This window comes from Lolium rigidum, chromosome 4, assembly GCF_022539505.1.
Source record: "Lolium rigidum isolate FL_2022 chromosome 4, APGP_CSIRO_Lrig_0.1, whole genome shotgun sequence".
Taxonomy (NCBI): domain Eukaryota; kingdom Viridiplantae; phylum Streptophyta; class Magnoliopsida; order Poales; family Poaceae; genus Lolium; species Lolium rigidum.
In genome coordinates, this window is record NC_061511.1 from 276,453,246 (window position 1) to 276,468,224 (window position 14,979).

The following is a 14,979-nucleotide window of genomic DNA, read 5'->3' on the forward strand; positions in this document are numbered from 1 at the left end:
TTTTGTACATGCACATAGTCTATTGGAGGTGAAATAATTAAAGAGGAGAGAGATGTTGGTTGCATCTTTCCAATGAAATTTTCTCTCCTTTTACTAATTTACCTTGAAAATCCCTCATGTCCACTTATTTGTGGACGGAGGGAGTAGAGATGAGTTATGGATGTGATAGACTGACGTGGGAGGTGGACCATTTGATCTGGATCCGATTGTCCATATATAAGAGTAAAAATACATACAAAGTATGCTAAAGGTGTATAATGTATGCTTAACCCCCATTCCTTCCTAAATTTGTGACGTTTTAGGAGTATCTAGAAAAAAATGTGTTGTAGAGTTCAATAACATGTACGAGAGCGATGAACCAAATTGGCCATCATACCCCATCTCCATCTGTTGACCAACATTCCAAAAACAATCCACTACTCTGATTTTTTTTTTCCACACTGATACCACGGGCCGCGACAGGCAATCAACCAAATACCAACATGGCGGAACAATTAAAAAGGCAAAAGGGCAACACCAGTGCATATCCAACGTTTAATTTTCTTTCTTTGACAGTCTATCATTATTGCAGCGTTTGTCTCATATCAGTATTTCTGTCTGAGATTCAGAGAACCCCAGTCTAACAGTACAATTATGGTGCAACCACTTGTAATTGATGTATCTTTCATTGGAAGTATTATTCAACAAATATTCCATGGTAGCCTAAACCAGCAACGGTTAGCAGGCCTCTGTTCATCGCACCCCTCCGTCCAGGAAAGAACCTTGCGTGCCCCTGAAACCATCAAAGACAACAGCAAAACAGGAAAGTGGTTAGCCTCCTGGGAAAACAAACTGGAGTGCATGTGCACTTAGGTCTTGTTATGGATTCAAGGTAGCTTTTCGAAAACACTTGTACATATTTTGACCTCTACTTTGAAGTTAACATCAAATATAACTGGAATCAGTGTAAAGTTCTCCAACTAAATAGATACCTACGATAAGATATTTCAACCATAGGACAAGACAAGATTAACAGCACATTAACAAAAAAAACATAAGCATTCAAGCCAAGAATGCAATTTCACAGGTGATAGTATTGCTGATTGCTGAGAAATAACATTAGTTGAGCACTGAATTCCAGAAAAGAACATGGGTTGGTTCGAAACATCTGATTCAGCTAAAAAATATTTGCATATCAAATTTCCCTCATCACAAGGTGTAGCACAATCAAGAAAAATGAGCAAGCAAGTGCATGCAAAATAACAGCGTATATAATTACACTTTTCAAAGAGAAAACCTTTTGAGGGTGACTTAAAAAATATTGACATAATGAAACTATTAGCATGGTTTTGGCTCGAACACTTTTAAGAAGATTTTGAGGTTAAATTCGATTAAAAAAAGTCACAGGAAACAGGGCCAGAAGCCTATATCCTAACTGGACACTCTCAATTTTTTAACTGAACTGAAGAAGTTGATATCTTAACAAGTCATGATGCAATACAATGAAATGCATCCTTCTCCTGCAACATACAAGAGCTGTGGCAGTATTAAGGATTTCCATTCGCCACATAGAAAGGTGAATGTTAACTAAATTTATCATACAAAACTATAGATATAAAAGGAGATTCAGTTTCACGAAAATAAGCGTTACGCTAGTTGTTGACAGTTATATTGGTAACACATTATATTGGTAACACACTAATACACCGTTGTTCTCTTAATTAAACATAATAAATGAATATCCTAGTGCCCACAATTTAAGTGTTATTCACATGTTTTTTTGGCTCGGGCGTCCACGTCTTTCAGGCATGTCATTATAACCAGTTTGCTTTAGTACTCCAAAAACTTAAAAGGAGATATCAGAATAGGTGTTAGACCTTACAATTCTTTGGTACTTCGTTGGAAGTGGATTAAATGGGCATGACACCACTGAGGGTAGGTTTCATCAAGATCCTAAGCAATTGCGGGGATATAATAGTAATTCCGCTAAGATCAAGAAATAAACATTTTGTGCTACTCGGATGGCCAACATCATCTGTTTGTAATGAATGAGATTGAAGCGCTCATGGTTTCCTCCGTAGTTCGCTGGAAATATGTTATAAATTTTACTCGTTTTATAAGAATTTGTACTCCTGCATAAAATTTGATTGCAATAGATTCTTGTATGATGAACGCAAGATGTGTGGCATGTGCCAAAGATTTAGTACATGCACACAGCACAAGACACAACCTACACCTCCTACAAGGAAATCAGAATAGAACAAAGTTCCAATAAGAATGTGGGGAATTGAAGGAGATAGATTAGGAATGCTCATGTGATCCTGGATTCCTCCTGCAAGCAAATCTCTCACTAGAGAAACTTTGCTTATAGATGGCGGGGAAACGGAGGGAAAGCGATTGGTGATACTGGACCCCAACCAACATTAACAACAGTGGATAGAAGCAACAATTGGACACAACAATCTTGATTCGTCGTGTCTTTTACCTGGGTACCTTACGTAATATTTATGGTCCACTTAACTCGAAGTCTTGAACAGTATTGTGCATCAACTGATTGTGCTGATGTGGTTTATCATTATGCAGTAAGTGGTTGAACTATTATTTACTTATTCCCACAATACCACCTCATTTCTGTGTTGCTACTTCTCTCACTTATGCGCTAAAGCTATAGCTTTCTTGTGCAAAGTTGCAAACTCTTCTCTTGGTTCCAGTTCATTATGCTGACTCCATCAACTCTTCATTTCATCGAGATATATGTCGCAAACGGCAGGGGAGTTCATTTATTACATGCTGTACTGGATTTTTCTTAATCCATATCATTCCCAATTCCCCTGCCCTCACATGAAATGTCATACTTTTTATATTTATTATATATTTATATTAACATAGTATCATTGTTTTCGGCAAAATGATCTCTGGGGGTATTGTCCGAATTCCTGTATTTTCCTCATAAGAAAACACTAATCTCTACTACTTATATAGTATTTGTTATATTATAAACATAGTATCATTGTTTTCGGCAAAACGGTCACTGGTGGTATCGGCTTTTTCAGGCCACCTAGCTAAGAACACATAAGCAATTGAGCTGTGACCACAAAAAGATAAACACTGGGCCCAGAAATTCGTCAAATTATAAATCAAACATGAACCACCTCAACCAAAGTAGACAGTGTCCTTGATGTACCATGTTACTCTAAAAGGGAAATGCCAATGAGAGATAATATCGCATCTTCCTCAGATAAGATTTGAGATGGTACGGCTGTACTTCCTGTCTCAATCAATTTTAGGCAAACAAATGCATTTTGCACTAATAAAATGAAAAGGAGCACTCAAAGAATAATATGTCTCCCTACTTGACATCCTAGAGCACTTTTTTCCCGAAAAAGACCCTGGATAACATAGCATATGAGTTTTTAAATTTTTTTGTTTCACTGAGGATGTGTGTCCAATGTGGGAAGTGGAGAAAACTGTGTCGAAGTGTGATCACATGACAACAATCGATTTGCTCAGCAATAGCAAGACCGGGAAACATCGATGGAGCGAATGAACTCAACTTATGGCAAAAGGATACCACAATTTGGCAGCCATTAGCCCGTTAATAATGACTTGTAGCCAATTGATGGATGCCATAAATATTATCAAGTCATGCAGACATGTAGTAGTGGAACTTTTGGGGCCTAGCAGAACCAATTGTCACAATCCCAAGAGGCACTCCTGACTAGTGAATTCCGTAAGAACTGACACTAAACTACATACTCTGAAAGTACCTCCTAAAAATACAGATAACCAGATTAAGTGACCATCTTCCTCTAACTTGGTAAGTGAAAAGCATAAAATGCTCAACTTGGTTAAGTCCCACAAGCTCCTAAATTGAGATTAAGTTTATCTAGTTACAATTAGGCTTAAGTATCTACAACAAACCTCCCAGAATAAATGTAGAATCCAGTAACCATTTAACCTCATGTAGCATAGATGCCACCAAAGGTGTGTGATATACTAACATCAGCCATGAAAAAAATGAAATCTAGATATCACCAAAGATAATGGAATATAAATTAACAAGGGATGCCGTTCATCAACATTTACCTAGCTTATCTAGATGCATTTGCAAAGAAGGTAGCAGAAAGTTACAGTTTGAAGTACACCCTTTCTGAAAACAATGCAGCAGATCAAGCAAAAAATAGAAAATAAAAAAGCAGTTATGACTTTGAGCATTTACATCCCCACCAACTGAGAATGGTACTCGTTAGGTATCTTAGCTTGCACCCCAACTCCCTATGGCAGACGAACTATTACAAAAATACTACGGTGACAGACCACAGGTTCGCTGGCCTTGAAAAATAGATGGTGACTAAATCAAAACTTATCGAACCGGCATACATCCTAAATCAGAACCAGTGCATACCTACTGTTGAATCCCAGAGAAACAGATAAAATGTTAAGCACTTAGACTGAACATGTATGGAATCTCTATATTTTCATCACTCCCAAAGAGATCGAGATCGAGATCGTGAAGCTCTAATAAGGAGTTGAGATTGTGTAACTGGACGTAATTCATGGGTTGCAAAGAAAAGAGAGATGGTGAATGAGGTCTCACTTTTTACTCCGCCGCTTGCTTTTGGGTGTGCCCCAGCCCTCGAGCTTAGCCACAGGGCAGCCGCAGCGGTTGCGGAAGAGCAGGACAGCGCGTCCGTTGGGCGGGGCCATGCGTCGGAGCTCGGCGCGGAGGCACTCGTAGTCGGGATTGTTCCCGCTCTGGCCGCCTTTCCAGGGCAAGGTGTCGATCTCGCCCCACATGGCGGCGTCGGCGCCGCCGACGGTGCTGCCCGCGCCGGCGCGCACGGCGTCCTCGCTCTGGAGCTGGACGTCGAACTCGAGCGCCTTGCGGAGGCCGCGGCAGCGCGGGTTGCGGCAGCGGCGGCGCGGGAGGCGGCGGCAGGAGAGGAAGGCGGCGGCGGCGAGCACGGCGGCCGCGGCGACGTAGGGGAGGCCGGCGGCGAGGTAGGGCAGGGCGGCGGCGGCGGAGGCGAGGGCGGCGGCGGCGGGGGGCGAGGCGAGGAGCGGGGAGAGGGAGCGGGAGACGTGGGCGAGCGAGGAGGCGAGGAGGAAGGCGAGGGAGAAGAGGACGAGGAGGAGGATGAGGAGATCGAGCGTGGCGGAGGACGGGGTGTGCCTGCAGGAGGAGGAGGGCGAGAGGGAGAAGGAGAAGTGGGCCCCGCCCCCGCCGCCGGAGCGGGAGGAGGACGGCGCCATGGCTGCGGCGGCGGCCGAGGAGGGCGGGCTGGCGGCGGGGGGGCGATGGTGGTGGTGGTGGTGAGAGGGGAATGGCCGGAGCATGACGCGGCCGGCGGGGGGCTGTGGGGTGGGGAATTAATCTAGGGGATTTGGGGGAGATTTCATTAATCGGGATCCGATACTTTGCTTGCCTTTGTTTATGGCTTTCCCTTTCTGCCTTCCCTTCCGCTTGGGGTTTTGGTCTTGCTCTTTTCTTCCTCCTTCTCTTTTCTTTTCCTAACAAATGAGAATACGCCATCTCAAGTCACAAAAAGGAAGAATACGCCATCTCAAGTCAAAAATAATAATACGCCATCTCAAAAGATAACTGAGAATATGTTTATTTTTGTTTTCCAGGAGAGGATGAGGTATAGTTGTTGAATCAGGATAGATGAGGCGTTCCCCTTTCATTGTTGTTGACTTGAAAAACCAAGGTATTTTCACTTGTCAATAACAATTTTGTCCAAAGTGCATCACCTCCTAAAACATGATCTTGTCCAAGTGCGCCAAAAACACAGCTCCAAAATACTAGTGGGGTGATCTCATATTTCTTCTCTAAATATACCTTTTTTAATACGGTGGAAGAAATATCTCCTGAAAAAACATGTAAGTGGAGCGCCCGACGAATACCATTTAGCTAAATTCCAAACAGATGAGAAAGGCTATATGTAACATCAACCAAGTCATCAAAGCAAATTGACCATCCTCAAGAAAGAAAGAGATGTCCAATGGTCTTCTAATGATTGCAATAGGCACGAAGCTTGGTGCTATTCCAATACCGTTTGCTGAAGTTGACTTTCATCAAGTGGACACCCCTAAAGAGGCACCAAAAGAAAACATCAGTGCACCTGCGTAGGGTGATGTTGACTGAAAGGAGAAAATATAAATTATCTCTTAGCATTTAAAAAATACAAGTTTCTACATCTTGTTGGATGTCATCTCTTAATCACATGTTTATAATTAAATTTAATTATACATTCATTTTAAGCATGGCATATACATCCAATTATTAATGGTTAGAGATAATACTATATAGTATGTGCCATCATTTTGCTGTGCAGATCACATGGAGGGTTAAGAGAATATTATCATTCAACCACTATACATGTCAGTGTTTGTTACTTGAAAGTACAAAATGTGTAAAAAATTGTCAATTGTTCCACAAGTTCATTGTTTGTTTCTACCGGGGGGTTTGTGGCGACGAGGCGTAAAAAAACATCACAATTTAATAATATTTTGTTGACTTTTCTCGTATAATAGTTCCTCATTAGTAATATGCGAGTTGTCGGCCTATCAATTCCTCATTAGTAATATGCGAGTTGTCGGCCTATCAATTCCTCATTAGTAATATGCGAGTTGTCGGCCTATCAATTTTTTTGCGAAAATTACAGCGATCTATTAATAATCATCAATAGCGGTACAAATAGATCTAAAAGTAATAAAAATTATAAGTAGGTAATTGGACCACCTAGCGACTACTACAGACACTGATGTGAGCCGAAGATGCGCCGTCGTCCTCGCCCTTCCATCGCCGGAGCCGGGCAAATTTTGTCGTAGTAGAGCTTATTGTCGTAGACAAACGAGAAGTCGTCGTGCTAAGGCCCCAAATGACCAGCGCACCAGCACAGCAACCGTCGCCAAGATGACAACCGTAGATTGGAAGAGACTGACCTATAACTGAAAGTTCAGAGATGGTAAACCTAGAGGGGGGTGAATAGGTTTCTACAAGTTTTAATTCTTTCTTTGCAATGTTAGGCTTTGCGGAATATAAAGGTGAGTCTAATACAAACTAGGTGAGGCACCCTATATGATGATACAAGAAACTCAAGCACGAAGGCTCTCACAGGCATATATAGCACAAGTAAAGAGTTCGGTTAGGGATAACTGATAGCACGTGGAGACGAAGGTTTATTCCCGTGTTCCCTTCCTTTGCAAGAAGGCACGTCACGTTTGGAGAGGTGGGGATCCCACGAAGGATTTCCCAACGCCATGAAGGCTGACCTTCTTCTCCGAGCCTATCCCATGAAGGAATAGCTCTTTCACTTGTGGTAGAATTTGAGACAGCCTCCAAACCATCACAATCTTGTCAGGAGCAAATCCACAGCCCGGATGCTTCCGGACGCTTTTGCCCACCTAGGGTTTCCAAGAAACTCTAGAGAGCAAGTATCTTGATGAATACAAGGGGGAACAAGATTTGGCTCGGTGGAACTATAGATCAAGATCTCCTCTAGCTTTTCCCCGGAGGGATTTAAGTTTTGGTGGAGGAGGAGAGAGATCTGAGACTTTTGGTGTTTCTATCAATGGAGCATGAGAGAGAGAACTCAAGAACAGTTTGTAGTGTAGTGCCTAACAGTTCTAAGCTAGAAGAAGGGGTATATATAGGTCCACTGGAAATCCAACCGTTGGGGACCGTTGACGACTTATCCAGCTCAGCAATCTGTCGGGCCAGGCGCCGGACTGGTCAGTGGCACGCCCGGTGGCGCTGGGACACAGACCGGTGATGGCGTGTATTTCACACGTTCGTTGGGAAACCCCAAGAGGAAGGTATGATGCGCACAGCAGCAAGTTTTCCCTCAGAAAGAAACCAAGGTTTATCGAACCAGGAGGAGCCAAGAAGCACGTTGAAGGTTGATGGCGGCGGGATGTAGTGCGGCGCAACACCCGGGATTCCGGCGCCAACGTGGACCCTGCACAACACAACCAAAGTACTTTGCCCCAACGAAACGAGTGAGGTTGTCAATCTCACCGGCTTGCTGTAACAAAGGATTAACCGTATTGTGTGGAAGATGATTGTTTGCGGAGAAAACAAGTAAAAACAAGTATTGCAGCAGATTTGTATTTCAGTATTAAAAGAATGGACCGGGGTCCACAGTTCACTAGAGGTGTCTCTCCCATAAGATAAAAGCATGTTGGGTGAACAAATTACGATCGGGCAATTGACAAATAGAGAGGGCATAACAATGCACATACATGTCATGATAAGTATAGTGAGATTTAATTGGGCATTACGACAAAGTACATAGACCGCCATCCAACCGCATCTATGCCTAAAAAGTCCACCTTCGGGTTATCGTCCGAACCCCTTCCAGTATTAAGTTGCAAAGCAACGGACAATTGCATTAAGTATGGTGCGTAATGTAATCAACAACTACATCCTCGGACATAGCGCCAATGTTTTATCCCTAGTGGCAACAAGCACAACACAACCTTAGAACTTTCTCATCATCGTCCCAGGTGTCAATGCAGGCATGAACCCACTATCGAGCATAAATACTCCCTCTTGGAGTTAAGAGCAAAAACTTGGCCAGAGCCTCTACTAATAACGGAGAGCATGCAAGATCATAAACAACACATATTTAATAACTTGATAATTAACATAACATGGTATTCTCTATCCATCGGATCCCGACAAACACAACATAGAGTATTACAGATAGATGATCTTGATCATGTTAGGCAGCTCACTGATGACCCACAAGTATAGGGGGTGTATCGTAGTATCTTCGATAAGTAAGAATGTCGATCCCAACGAGGAGCGGAAGGTGTTGACGGGCAGTTTTGATGAAGGATTCACTCGTAAATGCTCACGAGACAAGTATTCAGGGGGTTTTGATGTAACGGATGAATAAAGTACGAGTAAGTAAAATGCGAGAGAAATAATTGCAGCGAGTGGCCCAATCCTTTTTAGCACAAAGGACAAGCCGGTTTGTTTACTTATAATGACCAAACGTTCTCGAGGACACACGGGATTTTAGTCTAGTGCTTTCGCTACATACAGTTGATTAATCTTCATTGTTTTGATAAGTGTTGTGTGGGTGAACCTATGCTAATGTACCGCCCTTCCTAGGACTAATATACATACTTGTGATTATACCCCTTGCAAGCATCCGCAACTACAAGAAAGTAATTAAGATAAATCTAACCACGACCTTAAACTACGAGATCCTGCGATCCCTCCCGCATCGATATACCAACGGGGGTTCGGGTTTCGTCACTCCGGCAACCCCGCAATTGGCAAACGAGTACAAGATGCATTCCCCTAGGCCCATAAATGGTGAAGTGTCGTGTAGTCGACGTTCACACGACACCACTAGAAGAATAACACCACAACTTAAATATCATAACATTGAATATTACTCAACCATAGTTCACTACTAACATTAGACTTCACCCATGTCCTCAAGAACTAAACGAACTACTCACGAGACATCATATGGAACATGATCAGAGGTGATATGATGATGAATAACAATCTGAACATAGACCTTGGTTCAATGGTTTCACTCAATAGCATCAACAACAAGTAGAAATCGAGTATCGGGAGAGTTTCCCCTATCAAACAATCAAGATCAAACCCAAATTGCTACGGCGGTGACGATGTCCAGCGGTGGAGATGGCGGTGATGATGGTGGAGATGATGGTGATGGTGATGGAGATGATGTCCGACTCGATGGCGGTGACGATGGCGTCGATTTCCCCCTCCGGGAGGGAATTTCCCCGGCGGATTCCTCGCCCGCCGGAGAGCTCTTTTCTCTCCGGTGTTCTCCGCCCCGCGGAGGCGGCCGTAACCCTTCGTGAGGATTCCTCCGTGGCTTAGGTCTTCGGGACGAAGGGTTTCGCGAAGAAAAGGAGGCGAAAGAGGCCGAGGGGCTCCACACCACATGGTGGCGCGGCCAGGCCATGGGCCGCGCCGCCCTATGGTGTGGGCCCACCCTGGGTCCAGCTGGCTCCCCCTTCTGGCTTCCTCCTTCATCTGGAAAAATAGGACTTTTGGTAAAACTTCCTTCCACAGTTGATCTTCCAAAATATCGCATCCTGACGGTGCTTTTTCCAGCAGAATCCTGGTTCCGGTGCTCGATCTCCAAATAATCATGAAACATGCAAAATAGATGAAATAACATAAGTATTGTGTCCCAATATGAAATATATCAATGAATAACAGACAAATTATGATATAAAATAGTGATGCAATTTGGACGTATCAACTCCCCCAAGCTTAGACTTCGCTTGTCCCCAAGCGAAGCCGAACTCGGTAAACAGGACCACATGTTTATGGAGTGAAGAGTCGATAAAATACGAACAAGAAGCATCATATTCATTCACACAAGACATTATAGTAAACAACTTCCTCATATAATTCAACTTGACACAAGTATAAAGTAATCACAATTAAAGGTGCATAAGGAATCATAATCGGTGATGGCAAACTTTGTTCTTGGTCAGAAAACAGTTATCGGATTATACTTATCTATTGAGCAGCGCTCTTATAATAAAGCTTATGGTAAACTTGCATACTCAATCATATTAATCATTGATGACTTTCAAAGCTATATTCATTCGGGTAAAACTTGTACTAAACAAGAAAGAGTAAAGACATGATGAAGCAAATCACAATATAATAATTTGATCACAACAACTCAAATGCTTGCTTGAGATGGAGGGAAATAGGTTTACTGACTCAACATAAAGTAAAAGACAGGCCCTTCGCAGAGAGGAAGCGTAGATTAAATCATGTGCTAGAGCTTTTTCAGTTTTGAAATCATATGAAGAGAATAAAAGTAAAGTTTTGAGAGGCGTTTGTTGTTGTCAACGACTGGTAGCGGGTACTCTAACCCCCTTGCCAAATAGACCTCCAAAGAGCGGCTCCCATGAAGGACGTTATCTCTACCAGCAAGGTAGATCATCCCTCTTCTCTTTTGTTTACACATGTATTTTAGTTTATTTAAGGATGACACTCCCCCCAACCTTTGCTTACACAAGCCATGGCTAACCGAATCCTCGGGTGCCTCCCAACAATCTCATACCATGGAGGAGTGTCTATTGCAAAATTAAGTTGCTTACTGATGAATCGGGGCAAAACATGTGAAGAGAATTATTAATGAAAGTTAATTAATTGGGGTCGGGAACCCCGTTGCCGGCTCTTATTGCAAAATTATAGGATAAGTGGATGAAGCCACTAGTCCTTTAGTGGAGGCTTCCTAACAAGACCGAAAGATAAAACACCACATACTTCCTCATGAGCTATAAAACATTGACACAAATAAGAAGTAATAAGTTTTGAATTGTTTAAAGGTAGCACATGAAGTATTTACTTGGAATGGCGTGAAAATACCATGCGGTAGGTAGATATGGTGGACACAAATGGCATAGGTTTGGGTTCGGGTTTGGATGCACGAGAAGTATTCCCTCTCGGTACGGGTCTTTGGCTAGCAAGGTTAAATAGCAAGCATAGGAGTTGAGGGAAACAAACAAATATACATGTGATAGAAACAATCATGCATCTTACTTGTAAGCACAAACAGTTTTAACTTCGAATACTAAGCTAAGAACCGATAAGAAAGATAATAATATCTTCTACATGTACTTCCTCTATTCTTCTTAAACTCAAAGTGTTGTTGCTATTGACCATTGCTAAGTTTGCCAAAACCAAATAGATTTACTTAATGCTCCCAAAGTGGTACCAATACTAAAATCAAGATCAATCATATAGTAGAAATTGCAAACTAAAATAAGGTGTGCAATATGTAAATGATAATACTTCCCATTAATATTCCATAACGATAACTCACACCAAGGGATACATAGACAAACTAAAGGAGAGATACTTCCACACTCGCAACCCATCTCATACGATAACTTCCCTACTCATGATATGACACTACTTGATAGTAAAAAGTAAAAGGTAGTGATAATGTGATACCGCGGCACTCCCCCAAGCTTGGAACAAACCAAGGGGGTGCCAATACCGATGATGGATTACTCCTTTGGCCGGAGAGCTCTTTTCTCTCTGGTGTTCTCCGCCCCGCAGAGGCGGCTGTAACCCTTCGTGAGGATTCCTCTGTGGCTTAGGTCTTCGGGACGAAGGGTTTCGCGAAGAAAAGGAGGCGAAAGAGGCCGAGGGGGCTCCACACCACATGGTGGCGCGGCCAGGCCATGGGCCGTGCCGCCCTATGGTGTGGTCCCACCCTGGGTCCAGCTCGGCTCCCCCTTCCGGCTTCCTCCGTCATCTCGGAAAAATAGGATTTTTGGTAAAACTTCCTTCCACGAGTTGATCTTCCAAAATATCGCATCCCGACGGTGCTTTTTCCAGCAGAATCCCGGCTCCGGTGCTCGATCTCCAAATAATCATGAAACATGCAAAATAGATGAAATAACATAAGTATTGTGTCCCAATATGAAATATATCAATGAATAACGACAAATTATGATATAAAATAGTGATGCAATTTGGACGTATCACTCACAAGATCCAACAATGAAGCACAATGAGGAGAAGACAACCATCTAGCTACTTCTATGGACCCATAGTCCAGGGGTGAACTACTCACTCATCACTCCGGAGGCGACCATGGCGGTGTAGAGTCCTCCGGGAGATGAATCCCCTCTCCGGCAGGGTGCCGGAGGAGATCTCCGAATCCCCCGAGATGGGATCGGCGGCGGCGGCGTCTCGGCAAGGTTTTCCGTATCGTGGTTTTTCGCCTCGGGGGTTTCGCGACGGAGGCTTTAAGTAGGTGGAAGGGCAGAGTCGGGGGGCTGACGAGGGGCCCACACCACGGGCGGCGCGGGCCCCCTTGGCCGCGCCGCCTTGTGGTTTGGCCACCTCGTGGCCGATGTTTACGGGAGCTTCTATTCTTGTAGACGAGTGTTGGGCCTCCAAGAGTAGAGGTTTGTAGAACGGCATCAAGTTTCCCTTAAGTGGATCACCCAAGGTTTATCGAACTCGGGGAGGAAGAGGTCAAAGATATCCCTCTCATGCAACCCTGCAACCACAAAGCAAGAAGTCTCTTGTGTCCCCAACACACCTAATAGGTGTACTAGTTCGGCGAAGAGATAGTGAAATACGGGTGGTATGAATATATATGAGCAGTAGCAACGGCACCGGAAAAGTGCTTTGCCCGGGACGATAAACAAGCGGTAGTAACGCAGCGGTAGTAACGCGAGTAAAACGAGTAAACAAGCGGCGATATATAGCGATATTTAGGAACAAGGCCTAGGGATTAGACTTTCACTAGTGAACACTCTCAACTTTGATCACATAACGAGAATAGATAAATGCATACTCTACACTCTTGTTGGATGATGAACACATTGCGTAGGATTACACGAACCCTCAATGCCGGAGTTAACAAGCTCCACAATTCAATGTTCATATTTAAGTAACCTTAGAGTGCAAGAAAGATCGACACGACTAAACCAAGTACTAACATAGCATGCACACTTTGTCACCTTCACGCCACGTAGGAGGAATAGATCATATCAATACAATCATAATGATAATTAACTCCACAATCTACAAGAGATCATGATCATAGCATATGCCAAGTACTAACACGGATGCACACCTTGTCACCATTACACCGTGCAGGAGGAATAAACTACTTTAATAACATCACTAGAGTAGCACATAGATAAATTGTGATACAAAACACATTGCAATCATAAAGAGATATAAATAAGCACTTCACTACGCCATTCATAATAGTGAGTAAGTATTCTGTGAAATATAGCCTAAGAGACCCACACGGTGCACACACTTTCACCTTTACACACGTGGGACAAGGAGTCTCCGGAGATCACATAAGTAAAACTCTCTTGACTAGCATAGTGACATCTAGATTACAAGCATCATCATATGAATCTCAATCATGTAAGGCAACTCATGAGATTATTGTATTGAAGCACATAGGAGAGAGATGAACCACATAGCTACCGGTACAGCCCCGAGCCTCGATGGAGAACTACTCCCTCCTCATGGGAGCGGCAGCGGTGATGAAGATGGCGGTGGATATGGCAGCGGTGTCGATGGAGAAGCCTTCGGGGGCACTTCCCCGCTCCGGCGGGGTGCGGGAACGGAGACTCCTGTCCCCCGGATCTTGGCTTCGCGATGGCGGCGGCTGCGGAAGGTTTTCCGTATCGTGGTTCTTCGCCTCGGGGGTTTCGCGACGGAGGCTTTAAGTAGGCGGAAGGGCAGCAGTCGGGGGCTAACGAGGGGCCCACACCATAGGGCGGCGCGGGCCCCCTTGGCCGCGCCGCCATGTGGTGTCGCCACCTCGTGGCCCCACTTCGTATGCTCTTCGGTCTTCCGGAAGGTTCGTGGCAAAATAGGCCCCGGGTCTTCGTTTCGTCCAATTCCGAGAATATTTCGTTACTAGGATTTACGAAACCAAAAACAGCGAGAAAACGAGAGCGGCACTTCGGCATCTTGTTAATAGGTTAGTTCCGAGAAAATGCACGAATATGACATAAAGTGTGCATAAAACATGTAGGTATCATCAATAATATGGCATAGAACATAAGAAATTATCGATACGTCGGAGACGTATCAAGCATCCCCAAGCTTAGTTACGCTCGTCCCGAGCGAGGTAAAACGATAACAAAGATAATTTCTGAAGTGATATGCCATCATAACCTTGATCATACTATTTGTAAACATATGTAGTGAATGCAGCGATCAAAACAATGGTAATGACATGAGTAAACAAGTGAATCATAAAGCAAATACTTTTCATGAATAGTACTTCAAGACAAGCATCAATAAGTCTTGCATAAGAGTTAACTCATAAAGCAATAAATCAAAGTAAAGGTATTGAAGCAACACAAAGGAAGATTAAGTTTCAGCGGTTGCTTTCAACTTGTAACATGTATATCTCATGGATAATTGTCAACATAGAGTAATATAACAAGTACAATATGCAAGTATGTAGGAATCAATGCACAGTTCACACA

The 14,979-nt window shown here is 43.5% G+C and overlaps 1 protein-coding gene across 1 annotated transcript; it reads right to left on the reverse strand.

Annotated features, from left to right (window-relative positions):
* Positions 1-524: 524 nt before the first annotated feature.
* LOC124707807 (uncharacterized protein At5g19025-like) lies at positions 525-5,316 on the reverse strand. The gene is made up of 2 exons (XM_047239501.1): positions 4,577-5,316; positions 525-772 (listed from the first exon to the last, which is right to left on the reverse strand). Exons 1-2 carry the CDS (start codon positions 5,314-5,316, stop codon positions 733-735), a joined length of 780 nt encoding a protein of 259 aa, XP_047095457.1. The 3' UTR covers positions 525-732.
* Positions 5,317-14,979: the final 9,663 nt, after the last annotated feature.